Genomic DNA, 15,000 nt, shown 5'->3' with positions numbered 1-15,000 from the left:
CGACGTCTTTATCCAGCTGATTCGTCTGTGTGTGGAGTCTAATTCTTTTTCTTTCGAAGGTCGCTTCTACTCTCAGACGTTCGGTGTTGCCATGGGCTCTCCCCTCTCTCCAGTCCTGGCAAACCTGTTCATGGAATTCTTCGAGTCTGAGCTTCTCCCTTCCATCTCCCTTCGGCCGTCGATCTGGCTAAGGTATGTCGACGAAGTCTTTGCTCTCTGGCCTCATGACCTTGCTCTGTTTCCGGGTTTCCTGATGCAGCTGAACTCTCTCTCTCCTTCCATTCGTTTCAGGGTGGAATGGGAGGTTGACAACAAGCTCCCTTTCCTGGACACCCTAGTCCATTGCTCTGCTGACCACTTCTCCTTCTCCATATATAGGAAACCCTTGCATAGTGGTATGTACATACACTTCTTCTCAAACCATCCTCTCCATGTGAAGAGAGCTGTTGCCACTTCGCTGTTCCTTCGCGCCCTTCGCATCTGTGACCCCCAGGACCTGGATGGAGAGATCGACTTCTTTCGTCGCTCGTTCTCCAAACTGGGCTACCCTGGTCATGTTCTCGACGCCGCGTTATCCAGGGCACGGCGTACCTTCTACCACGACTCTCCTCCTAAAGAGACTCCTGACCTGCCCGTCCTCAGCCTGCCCTACACTGAGGAAATCTACTCTCTCCGTCGCCCTCTTCACCCTCTCAACTGCAGGCTGATCTTTCGCCAGGTGAACACTCTCCGTCGCAACCTGGTCCATACTAGCCCTCCTTCTCCTCGATAAGCAGTACTTTGGCGAAACAGGCGCCAGTCTTACCAAGCGTCTGTCTCAACATAAGTACGCTATATCCAGGGGACATAACAATAACGCCCTCTTTTGCCATCAGTGGGACACTGGCCATCAGATGGACTGGTCAGCAGCGCGGATTGTCTCTCCTTCCGCCGATGTCCACTCCCGCAGACTGGTGGAATCTTCCCTTATAAAGCTGCTGCCTAATTTCAACTTGAACAGCGGCTTTTCTCCTGCTGATAGTCTCCTTGCTTCCCATATCCTCCGCCTTCTACCGTATGCCGGCCACCCGGCGCATAGTCCGCCCGATCCTCCGACCTGATGTGACCTCCCTCTGCTTCCGTTCGTCTGTCCTCACCTCACCTCACCGCGTCGCCTCTCCTCTCTCTCTTTTATACCCCCTCCTCTCCCTTTCCTTTTCAGAGCTGAAGATGGAATCCAGGTGGATTTCGAAATTGTAGTCTCACTTTCAATAAATCTAGTTTTTGTATTGTGTGTTTTTCTTCCATATATATATATATATATATATTATATATATATATATATATATAATATATATATATATATATATATATATATATATATATATATATATATATATAATATTATATTATATATATAATATATATATATATATATATATATATATATATATACATAATATATACATATATATATTATATGTATGTATATATATATATATATATATATATATATATATATATATATATTATATATATATATATATATATATATATATATATATATATATATATTTATATATATATATATATTATGTTCTTTCACGTTATCGAAGTTGTGACATTAATTGATACTACTTACTTCCATTTCATTTACCTTCGAGACATTGGCTGTCATTTTTTTTCCTATCCTATTATTTGAGATTAGCTGCTCGACATATTGCTTTCAATCCCCTTAACAGTTTCGTGTACTTTAATTACTTCTTTGACTTTTCCTTTGCAGATTCTTTGCTTCGATCTGACTAGCGTTACCCATCTTTCTTTCTGCTTCAACCTTTTCTCTGAATTCTTTAATTTTCTTGTCAGACGTTTCAGTATGTTCTGTATGGACGGCTGTGTTCATTAATCATTATCAAATGATTCCTTCAAAAATCTCCAAACATTCTGTCCAGGCTTCAGGAGCCTCAAGTCTGAATGCTGCTTCCACTAACTTGCCTGCGACACATGCGGGAAATCTCACCTGTGGGTTGGTGATGGCCACGCGCTCGCGGGGGCCGGGCAGGACGAGGCGCGGGTCGTGCCAGGACTGTCTCAGGAACACGTCGATGCTGAAATCCTGCGGACACACAGTTCACACTTAACTTAAGAGGATATTCTCGAATAAATATATCTTTATTTCAGTTTCCTTTACACATAGTTGCGCTTACCATGTTGGCTGCGTTGAGGGACCCGAACGAATTGATGAACATCTGAACGTTGATGGCGGTAGGGCCTGCCGGCAAACGTTGCCGGTCATGCAAAAGACACAAGCATTAGATATGTGTATGTGTGTGTGTAAATATATATATATATATATATATATATATATATATATATATATATATATATTTATATATTTGTGTGTATATATACACATATTTGATTATATTTTACATATATATTAAATAAAATCCTCCCTACCAGGACTCGAACTAGGTCATCACGGGTATGAAACCGGATGCAGTGCTAAACACATGCACCAACCATAAAAGGAGTGTACAATAGGATGTTACTAGCTCCATAGAATACCTATTACTCATATTTGATAATGATAGCGAACTTTACGCTCTTCACGTGGCACTCGGTGGAAATTGATTTAGCAATTCAAATGTAAATCAGATGTCTGAGGTGTATTATGAAAGATGGATAATGCATGCCGCAATGATATCGATAAATAACAACCCTCCTGACCAGGACTCATACCTAGGTCACTCCGGTATGAAACCGGAGCCAGTGCTAACCAACCATGCCACAAGACCACTAGAAGGAGTGTGTAACTAGGATCTTACTAGCTCCATAGACATTACCTATCTACTCATACTTGAGTAATGATAGCGAAGTTTCACCCTCACTCCCCGTGGGCACTCCGTGGAAATTGATTTAGCAATTCAAATCCTAAGTCAGATGCACTGAGGTATGGTCAGGGAGGGTTGTTATTTATCGATATCAATGCGGCATTGCATTATTCCATCTTTCTACACACACACACACACACACACACACACACACACACACACACACACACACACACACACACATATATATATATATATATATATATGTGTGTGTGTGTGTGTGTGTGTGTGTGTGTGTGTGTGTGTGTGTGTGTGTGTGTGTGTGTTGTATGTATATATATATATATATATATATATATATATATATATAATATATATATATATATACATACACGTATACATAGATAGATAGATAAAGATATGCAGATATATTTAAATATACATATATGTATATATATGTGTATATATATATAAAATATATATACATATATATAATATATTATATATATATAATATATATATATATATATATATGTAAGAGTCTATGAATACTCTAGTACAGCGGCTTAGCAGGGATAGTGATACTGGTAAAACAGTGTGGCTCTTTATTACTAAGAGTACAGCACAGTAAAGGAACACACGAGACGATGTCTATAGGTAAAGCGGTATCACGGGGTCACGTGTCAGGTCAACCCGCCCGGAGGGGGAGGGCTAGGCCGACCTTACCATACCGGGCACTAAGCACGAACTGTCGGGTCAGGCGAGGTCAGATAATTCATCTACGCCCTTGCTGAGTTGATGGTTCTAAATTGGACTTGGAGCCATGTGGTAAACAGCCACGTGGTGTATTGGTAACAGAAATAGACTTATGTATATGCTATAATATATATATATATATATATATATATATATATATATATATATATATATATATATATATATATGTATGTATATATATACATACATACATACATACATATATTCATATAAATATTTATATAAATATATATATATATATATATATATATATATATATATATATATATATATGTATATATATTATGTGTGTGTGTGTGTGTGTGTGTATGTGTGTGTCTGTTTGTGTGTGTATGTAAATATATCTATATATAAATATCTAAAGCCGGCGGGGGCGCATAGCCGCATCCACCCTTCGTTTCCACCTACGAGGATCCCTCACGGCGAGCCACCAGGGGCTTTGCCCATTTCTTACTCTTCATGACAGGTTTGATCAATCTGCTTAAGCTAAGACTTCCTGAGTCATCACACAGGCTTCTTCCACCCAGTGTTGTCTCACACAGAGACAACCTGGTGGGATCATTCTGTGGGAAACAAGCCAGGTGGCCATATAGCTTGAGTGATAGGTCCTGTGTCAGTCTCATGGTGTAACCATTGGTTGGACACAAGGTGTCGCCAACTATAATCCACGATCCAGTGCAAGGACCTGTTACAAAAGGCATCAAGACAATATTTCAAGGCCCTAGATAGCGTCCTGTTTTCACTACCCTATAGCAAAACTGGCAGTATCAGGGCCTTGAAGACAAGTAGCTTGGTCCCTCTGCATCTCCAAATACTGACTTCCTGGTCTGACAGCCTGGAGACATGAACTACACTACCAAGGTATATAAAGCTTTCTGTGACCTCAACGTCCTCACCACAAGTTCGTACCGACTGAACAGGATCTTCTATCAGGCCCCCAAAGTCCTGGATCTTGGTCTTGGTCCAGGACACCTCTAGCCCTATGGCTTTTGCTTCATTGCTAAATGCATCAATATCCACCACTAGGGTATCCACAGACTCAGATAGAATAGCAACATTGTCAACAAAGTCAAGATCGGTAACCTTGATATTGCTAAGAATTGCTCCACAGTGATTTTGGACAGTAGGTCTACCCAGTATCCATACCATTCAAGTGTTGAATAGTGTTGGTTCAAGAACACAGTCTTGCTCACTCCTGAACTAATAGGGAAGAAGCTCGACTGGATGCCACCACACTTTACAGCACTTTCAATACCAGTATATAGGCTTGCTATTAATTCAATAATCTTTGTTGGAATTCCTCTTAGTCTAAGAATCTCCCAAAGTGATTCGCGATGCACATAGTTTCCATGGGTGGCCATGAGGAGGCCTTACAGAAATCTTGATGATGGAGAGACTATGAGTTGCCAGGGAAGGCTTTTGCACAGCTGCTCCCCTTTCACACCAGGCTAGCCAGCATTGGCAGCTTCAAGCGAAAGAGCATGCAAAGCAATTGACACTATCTAGGCTATCACAAAATCGGTTCAAATCACACTGAGCATGAAGCACCCAAACCATATACATTATATATATATATATATATATATATATATATATATATATATATATATATATATATAAACACATCTATACACACACACACACAGACACACACACACACATACACACACACACACACACACACACACACACACACACACACACACACACACACACACACACACACACACACACACACAACACACACACACAAACACAAACACACAACAAACACACACACAAACACACACTGTAAGACCCATTTCACACACATTTCACGTACGGCCCATTTTAACACACACCAAATCTCTCGCAGGGAGCCTACTAAGGAATCTTAAGTGTTTTCCTATAACTTCCCATAACCCTAAAGGACTCCCTTGGGATCACTTGTAGCAGACTCCTTCCCTTACTCTACCATTGCCATACACATAACGTTATTAATTTATAAACATATATTTAATACAGTAACGCTAGCCTCTACATACCAAACCTTTGATAGACACGACTGTGGATACGACATCTGTAGGCCTTCCGCCTCGTGACGTCGCCCTGTGTCCACGATCACATCCTATCCTCCATGCTTCCAAGTACATCACAACCCCAGTGAGTTTCCTAGTTCAATATAAAAGAGGGTCGCCTGCGAGCAACATTCAGACAGCCTACAACCCGCTGGCCAGACTGAACTTCTGTCCGAGAGTTGTACCATTCTCTCTGTACAAGAGAGCGAGAAGTCTGTTTCACCTTTGCCGCTACCCAAGATTTCCAAATTATGCATTATGCTCATCGGCCTCCATTACAGCGGTAGTAGTGATGGGATTCATCCCACAACAAACCCCTGCCTCTGGCCCTACAGACACCTGCCTCCGAAGCAACAAGCCAGCAGACGCAGACAAATATCACACACAAGAGAGCTCACAAGAAACAAGCAAAACAAGCAACCTATGTGTGTTTACACCGAGTTGCTGACAACACCCTGTCTCCAGCACTCACCAAGTATGCAAATATTTAAACGTACCACCGTTACACAACATTAATTAGCGCACATTACTGGCCCAGCCATGGCCAGCTGTGAGCCGAAGTCTGGGATTCCAGTGAAGTGGCACTGATGAAGGAGCCCCTACCCCTCCCGCCGATGGGCCATCCCCCTCGCGTTGATGATCCTCCACCTTCTCGCGCTGATGTCCCACACAAGCCCATAACCAGCCTGCGACCAACTATGTATTCCAGGGTTAGTCAGAGTATTGTGTTAAGGCACAATTTTTTTTTTTTTTTTTTTTTTTTTTTTTTTTTTTTTTTTTTGTCAGGATATCAAGGTGATAATATTTTTCATGGATTATTCCCATACCATGCTGTTCGATTTACTTCCATACTGCTTCAGTCTGCCCTCTCCTCCCGCACTCACACCGTCTCGCCACTCACCTCACCTCCCACGACTATCACCTGTGATATTCATTCATCAAGCCTCACTCCTAAACACCCCATGCCAAAACATCCAGTCGGCAGGAGGGAGCTCCAGTTATGATCTCGCAACCTGGCCGACGCATACATTCTTGGATTAAACACGGACGACACTAATAACACTAAACATTCACACAGTGAACCCGCCGCCGCACCCGCGACGGCAGCAACACGTACATACGAACTTACAGCCGACACTGCACCACCCTCACACTCACCTGCATACACCCCTCTCTTTCCCACACAGCATCTGAACCCTCACTTATTGACCAGCTACAAACTAACCTCTTCAACATGTCCTCTCTGGTTAACCCCATTGAGATGATAACTAAATTCAACGGAGTGAATTACCCCCCCCTCCAACTTTTCCTCAAACCTGAAAACTATGTTTGCTTAAGAGAACCAACACTTGGCCGTAATTCACGTGATTTCTCCAAGATGTGTGTCCGACATGTAGACTTGACTTGACCGAATTATTAAACGGAGTTAAGGAAAACATGAATAATGCATGAAGTGATTTTAAGACTGCACAGGGTTTCGGTGGTAGTTTCCCTCTTCTTGAGGTTATTTTCATTGTTTGTGTATGTGTGCGCGTATGGTTGTGGTTGGAGTGCGTGAGCCATTTCGTTGCCTCCGCCGAACAATGAATTTGACACTTGCTTCGAAACATTCTTAGTCGTGGTCGGTGAGGACCCGAAAACGACCGGTCACTTCACTCCGATCTCCACATCTCTGCACTTGTCCTCCAATCGTGCCCAAGTTAATCTACAGTTGCCCAGTGTGTTACGGCTGCCCAGTGTGTTACGGCTACCCAGAGTGTTACGGCTGCCCAGAGTGTTACGTCTGTCCAGAGTGTTACGGCTGCCCAGAGTTTTACGGCTGCCATGAGCGTTACGGCTGCCCAGAGCGTTACGGCTGCCCAGTGTGTTACGGCTGCCCAGAGTGTTACGGCTGCCCAGTGTGTTCGGCTGCCCAGAGTGTTACGGCTACCCAGAGTGTTACGGCTGCCCAGTGTGTTACGGCTGCCCAGAGTGTTACGGCTGCCCAGTGTGTTACGGCTGCCCAGTGTATATTACGGCTGCCAGAGTGTTACGGTGCCCAGAGTGTTACGGCTGCCCAGTGTGTTACGGCTTGCCAGAGTGTTACGGCTGCCCAGAGTGTTACGGCTGCCCAGTGTGTTACGGCTGCCAGAGTGTTACGGCTGCCCAGAGTGTTACAGCTGCCCAGAGTGTTACGGCTGCCATGAGTGTTACGGCTGCCATGAGTGTTACGGCTGCCATGTGTGTTACGACTGCACGGAGTGTTACGGCTGCCCAGAGTGTTACGGCTGCCCAGAGTGTTACGGCTGCCCAGTGTGTTACGGCTGCCCAGAGTGTTACGGCTGCCATGAGTGTTACGGCTGCCATGAGTGTTACGGCTGCCATGAGTGTTACGGCTGCCCAGTGTGTTACGGCTGCCCAGAGTGTTACGGCTGCCCAGTGTGTTACGGCTGCCCAGAGTGTTACGGCTGCCCAGTGTGTTACGGCTGCCCAGAGTGTTACGGCTGCCCAGTGTTACGGCTGCCCAGAGTGTTACGGCTGCCCAGTGTGTTACGGCTGCCCAGAGTGTTACGGCTGCCCAGAGTGTTACGGCTGCCCAGAGTGTTACGGCTGCCCAGTGTGTTACGGCTGCCCAGAGTGTTACGGCTGCCCAGTGTGTTACGGCTGCCCAGTGTGTTACGGCTTGCCAGAGTGTTACGGCTGCCCAGTGTATTACGGCTGCCCAGAGTGTTACGGCTGCCCAGTGTGTTACGGCTGCCCAGAGTGTTACGGCTGCCCAGAGTGTTACGGCTGCCCAGTGTGTTACGGCTGCCCAGAGTGTTACGGCTGCCCAGTGTGTTACGGCTGCCCAGAGTGTTACGGCTGCCCAGAGTGTTACGGCTGCCCAGAGTGTTACGGCTGCCCAGAGTGTTACGGCTGCCCAGAGTGTTACGGCTGCCCAGAGTGTTACGGCTGCCCAGTGTGTTACGGCTGCCCAGTGTGTTACGGCTGCCCAGAGTGTTACGGCTGTCCTGGTGGTTACGGCTGTCTTGGTGTGTTGGGGCTGTTCTAGTGTTACTATACATTTCCTGTATATATTTGTGAATATATTGATAAAAACAACTTGATCATTTATCTTCTCCTTGAATCGGTTAATCACCCAAGGGTCATACTTAACTAATCAAAAGAGCCCCTGACAAATGGCGCAGTGAGTAGCATGGCCCCGTTGATTTGACTGACTCAAGGAATTCAATTATTCTTTTTTCAACTTTTTATGTATTCTCAGGTGCCGATTGTAATGCGGAGAGCGGAGTGGCTGACCGGCTGTACTGTGTGGTTAAAGGTATTGATATGGAGGATGAAGTGTGTGTTTATAGTCGGTTTGTTAACGGATGTGGGATGCTCGTGTAGTAAATGTTCATTTAATCTACATTTGCGTTTAGACATTTTTGAGTTCCACGTCAGGTCGGATAAGTGTCCTTCCGTGAAGTCTTCTTGTAATATTGCTACATTCGATAGTTTCTCATTACTCGGGTATCAGTGTGAGTTAACTCATTAATGAAAAAGTGTGCGTTCAGTGAACTAGCCCTATCCTGCAGCGACTTTCATGTGAAGCGTAATATTTCTGCTCTTTTACGTTTAAATAGCGACTTTTTTTTATCTGACTTGAACAGATATTTTCCCTAAATATCATTTTATTTCAATCGTTATGCTAGCATAAATAAGCAAGCTACCTTTTCGTTTAACAAGTAAATTTTGGTTTTATTCAAACTACTAATCATGGCTTCTATTAATTTAATAGATTTATTTAAACATGGAACTGAAGCTGGCCTTAGTTCTTCAGATATTAACGCTTTAATTGCGCGAGAGGAGGAGAGACACGCTAAGTTGATTGAGAGAGAGGAGAGACAGAGGGAGAGAGACTTAAAAACAATTGAAGTGGAGGCAAATGAAGCAGATAAGCAAAGAACACATGAGTTAGAATTGGAGAAGTTAAGATTACATAATCAAAAATCCAAGTTTCGAACAGAATCGGCATTTCCAGGACTAAAGATACCTAAATCTATTGAAGGAAAAATGAAATTGATGATTTCCTTAGGCGATTCGAGAGATTAGCCGAATTGCAGAACTGGGAATGGAAAAATTATCACGTTTATCTTGGTTTGGTTCTGACGGGTGGAGCTTTAAAAACCTATGTGAGTCTTCCAGATGAAGTTTTACTTAACTATTGTCAACTAAGAGAGGCCTTGTTAAAAACATATTCAGTTGATGCTGAATCTTATAGACGAAAGTTTCGCGAGAGTTAGGTAAATGATAATAAAACTTATGTACAGTTAATAGCAAGAATGGAACAATATCTGAATAACTGGTTGTTGAGTAGCATAGAAGGAAGCTACAATAAACTTTGTGAATTTCTTATCAAAGATCAGCTTCTAAGTAACTGTCCATCTGATCTGAGAGTGTTCTTGAAAGAGGGAGTTCTACAGTACCCTTGAGTTAGCGCAAGCGGCCGATAGGTTTAGGTCGGCTCATAATAACTACAGATCACAGAGAATTTTTCAGTCAATGGAAGACAACAGTACTAGGTCTGCTAAGTTTAGTGTAACTTGCCATAACTGTCATAAAGCAGGGCATATCCGCCCTAACTGCCCGGAATTGAAAATCCCTATAGCAAAGTCATTTGCCCATAAGGTTAATTTTATATCAAGAACCGATATGGCCCTAACGAATACAGTTACAAGTAAGGGTTACGTATTTAATAAATCTGCTCGTATACAATTTGATTCTGGCTGCGACACAGTAATAATAAAGGAATCATTACTCCCCCCTAATGTTAGGAAAGGAATATTGATTGCTGTAGCCGACTATCTAGGTTTCATGAGGAAGTTTCCAAAAGTTTGTTGTTATATCAGAAGTAAATACCTAAATGGGTGGGTAAATGCAGTAGCTGCCCCAATCAAATTCACGAACGTTCTGATAGGAATGGTGCCAGGAGTTAAGGCTCCTGCAGTTGATACAACGGATCATATTCCAGATACAGTAAACTCGCACAACAGCAAAGCAATGCGTGTCCAGATGAGATGAGCTAAATTAGAGGATAGTCAACTACGATCCCTCATTGCACCTAAAATAGCTTTGGAAGATGTAACAAAGACGGATCTTATTGATGAGCAAAACAATTGTACCACTCTTAATGATGTGAGAATGAAAGTCACCAACAAAACTTTGGTAACCGTGAAAAACGACTATTAAATTCGAGAAAATCAGTGGCATAATTTACAGGGTATGTGTCAAAAGAAAGCATGAACATGAAATTGGGATGAAACAACTCGTTGTACCAAACAAGTTCAGACTGTATGTTTTAGCTACTGCTCATGATTCGTCAGTTGCCGGACATTTTTCTCACAGGAAAAATTCCGAAAAGATCTTTTTTAGATTCTTCTGGCCAGGTGCGGGCGCTGACATTAAGCGTTACTGTCGCTCATGTCCCGTATGTCAAAAGTTTTCTCCCAAGGGCAAAGTAAGAAAGGGTACCTTTAGTATCGATGCCCATTATTAGTGAACCGTTCACAAGGACTGCTTACCTCATCGAGTAGTGGTCATAAGTACATACTTACCCTGATAGACTGCGCGACTAGATTTCCTGAAGCTGTTCCACTCAAAAACATAGATTCGATAACTGTTGCTGAGAATTTGATAAACATCTTTTCTAGAGTGGGTATCCCTAAAGAAATTCTGTCAGAGGGACACAATTCAAGTCTTACCTAATTAAGGGGTAAATAGATTGCTATCAATAAAAGCAATATTCACAAGTCCATATCATGCTGCATGCAATGGAACCGTTGAAAGATTTCATGCTGTGTTGAAATCTATGCTTAGGAAATTGTGCACGGAACAACCAGTGAATGGGACAGATTAATTCCATCAGTATTGTTTGCCTATCGTGAAATACCGAATGAAACACTAGGGTTTTCACTTTTCGAGTTACTGTACGGTCGAAATGGACGAATGATCATCTTGACATCGAAACTAAGAACACACATCAGTACGTCTTAGATCTGAGAAAGAGGTTAGAGGAATCTGCCCAGATGGCTGTTGCTCATGCCGAGGTTAACAGCAAACTCTACAAATCTTACTTCGATAGATCCGCAGTCTCGTAATTTCAGCAAAGGCGATGAAGTACTTGTCTTGCTTCCATCCACTCACAATAAATTAACCATGCAGTGGAAAGGGCCCTATACAGTTATCAAACGTCATGAGAATGGAGTTGATTACTTAGTAAAAGTAAGAAATAGAATTAAGCTATATCATATAAATATGTTAAAGAAATTCTTCAGAAGAGATAGTGACCATGATACTAAACGCAAAATTTGCCAAATTTGTATAGTGAATGACGATCCGATAACCAACGACGTGTGTGACATAGCCGTGCTGGATAATACCACTACAAAATTTAACATTAATGAGAACTTGAGCAATAAGCAGAAACAACAAATGGATGAGCTGCTCAGTATTCGGATGTCTTTTCCGAAGAGCCGGGATTAACAAAGACCATTACGCATGACATAGATCTGACGAACGAAACGCCCGTGCACCGCAAGCCTTACCCATTGCCTTTCCATTTAAAGAAGTCTTTTGATGAGGAAGTTGAAAGAATGCTCAGACTAGTTGTCATCGAACCATCTACTTCGCCCTATTGTTCTCCTGTAGTCTTGGTGAAGAAGGCAGATAATACATTTAGGTTCTGTGTGGACTTCAGGTCACTTAATGATATTAGCCTGTTTAATGCCGAGCCAATGCCGACGATAGATGAAGCTTTAGGTAATTTCGTAGGTGACAAATATTTTTCAGAGATTGATATGTGTAAGGGATACTGGCAAATACCATTAAGCGACAGATCGAAACCGTACACAGCATTTGCTACTAACAAAGGCTTGATGCAATTTACTAAAATGCCAATCGGTTTAAAAACGGCCTGCGCGGCATTCGTGAGATTAATGAGAAAAGTCCTTGTGGGTCTTAGAAATACGGTGTGTTACTTTGACAACATCGTAGTCCATAATTCAAGTTGGGAGAATCACCTCATTGACCTAGAAAGCTTGCTAAAGCGTTTGTATGAACATGGACTCACCACTGGGCCTAGGAAATGCTTCATTGGATATTCAAATATAAAATATCTTGGATTTTCTGTTGGGAACAACTGCTTATCCCTTATCAAAAAAAGAGTTCAAGCTATACTAGATATGCCTCCCGAAAACTAAAAAGCAACTAAGATCTTTCATTGAAACAGTTTCCTTCTGTTCTGTTCTGTGGCTGTTCTAGTGTTACTATACATTTCCTGTATATATTTGTGAATATATTGATAAAAACAACTTGATCATTTATCTTCTCCTTGAATCGGTTAATCACCCAAGGGTCATACTTAATTAATCAAAAGAACCCCTGACAAAGACCGACTTTGAAGTGAAATTTGCCAGATCCTCTGACCACATCGGCCTCTAATTTTCTGAGATTTTTAAACTCAGACCTGACTCACTTTTCATCTCCTTTTGTTCGAGAGTCAAGAATGCTGTCAGTGATTTCAAGCAGCACTTGAAAAAATCCCCAGACTCCAGCCCATTAGTGACTGAAAAACGCCCATTATTTGTCCACAGCCTATATTGCTGAATTTGTACTTTATTCAACACTACCTAGAACACTGGTGGAAACCATAAGTCACAATTACGTCCCCTTAACACAAAACTATAGTGCACCATGTGACTCCACTGCCGTGTGGGTGCCCTCGCCAGACATCTGCTACCATTGCCTCTGTTCCGGTCATAGGGCTCGTGAGTGTTATGCCAGGTCATTCTGCCCATTCCACAAATGCGAGGGTCACAGGTGGGATGACTGTCGGACATTCTCCGATCGGGTCCATCATACTAAACTTGTTTTATACCGTATAACAACAATCAGCAGCAATCAGCAAACTCTCATTTTTTAGACGCACGGCTAGTTCATCACCCAGACGCCCCTTTATGTGGGGACTCCTTATTAATGCATCCTTGTCGAGAGCCTTGTCGTTCTATCCTTCCTTTGACTCTGGCAGCGTGGTGATCATTATCCCCACTGTTTCCCTGGAGAAATACAACATTACAGCCCCATGTAGACCTTCCCTGTGGCTCGTCCACGGAGCTAGTGGCTCGAATCTTAATGTAATAGGTGAATTAACTCTAGTGGTTTCCCTCTCTGGCAGAACATATTATCACCCTTTTGTAGAAATTACTGGCCCTGTTATTCCTGGGGATGTGCTTCTGGGTCATGATTTTATGGTTCATACTATACTTTATCAAATTCCGAGAGACAATATTGCCATCCATGGAGAGTATATGTATAAGCTCACCCCACCACCACCCCATTGTTTCTGTAATGCCTGAGGACGGTTTTCCCTCAGCACTCGCTCGCAAACCATGGCCTGTGATGCCTCCATCCCTGTGGTTGTTTCAAAGCCTGAGGACGGTTTTCCCTCAGCACTCACTCACAAACACGAGGCTTGTGACGCCTCCATTCCCATGGTCGTTTCAAAGCCTGAGGACGGATTTCCCTCAGCACTCACTTGTAAACACGAGGCCCATGAGGCCTCCATTCCCGTAGTTGTTTTAAAGCCTAAGGAAGGTTTTCCCTAAGAAGGGTTTCCATCATCAGCTGCTCATAAGCCTGAGGCCCATGATGCCTCCACTCCACTCCCGACCTAGAGGCGTTGGCTGTTGTGTGGTCCTTGAAACATTTCACTGAGATAATCCTGGGATACGACATTGAGGTTCTAACAGACCACCAGCCATTATGTTACCTCCTTACTGACTCCAAATCACCTACCGGTCGTCAGGCGAGATGGATTGACACTGTTGGAATTCAACCCTACAATTCGCTAAACTCCGGGAGCAACTAACAAGGTCGCTGACTCATTATCCCGCATATCCCTTATCAAAAAAAGAGTTCAAGCTATACTAGATATGCCTCCCGAAAATGAAAAACAGGTAGCCGACGTCGTGCACAAGGAGCAGAGAGAAGGTCCGCTATATTCCGATTTGATTATGCAATTAGAAGCAAATCCGTCATCACCCTTACCCAGACGATCCCTCATTCCCATAAACGATCTTTTTCTTGAGGACGGTCTCCTGCTCCGTCACTCCACCCCTGGAAAACGACGTGGATCCCGTCAGAGACACATATACAACCAGCTGCTTATCTCTGAGGCTCTTGTACCCACAGTATTGAAACTCCTCCACGAAGCCCCCACGTCCTCCCACTCGGGCGTTGACAAGGCAATTAAGATCGCAAGATCTTAATTGCCTTCCCTCAACTAACATCTCAGGTAACGGAACATTTACGTAGATGCCAGTTTTGTCCGTTAT

At 43.1% G+C, this 15,000-nt stretch overlaps 1 protein-coding gene across 1 annotated transcript in view; it reads right to left on the bottom strand.

Annotated features, from left to right (window-relative positions):
* LOC119578574 (gamma-aminobutyric acid receptor alpha-like) overlaps nucleotides 1–15,000 on the bottom strand; it is a 60,791-nt gene that overhangs the window by 39,579 nt on the left and 6,212 nt on the right. Inside the window, exons 2-3 of the mRNA XM_037926144.1 lie at nucleotides 2,187–2,251; nucleotides 2,000–2,095 (exon numbers count right to left, since the gene is read on the bottom strand). Coding sequence (XP_037782072.1) covers nucleotides 2,000–2,095; nucleotides 2,187–2,251 — 161 coding nt within the window. The remainder of the gene's footprint in view (nucleotides 1–1,999; nucleotides 2,096–2,186; nucleotides 2,252–15,000) is intronic.

Source organism: Penaeus monodon, chromosome 2, assembly GCF_015228065.2.
Source record: "Penaeus monodon isolate SGIC_2016 chromosome 2, NSTDA_Pmon_1, whole genome shotgun sequence".
In the NCBI taxonomy this organism is placed as follows: Eukaryota; Metazoa; Arthropoda; class Malacostraca; order Decapoda; family Penaeidae; genus Penaeus; species Penaeus monodon.
This window is presented reverse-complemented; position numbering and strand designations above follow the sequence as displayed.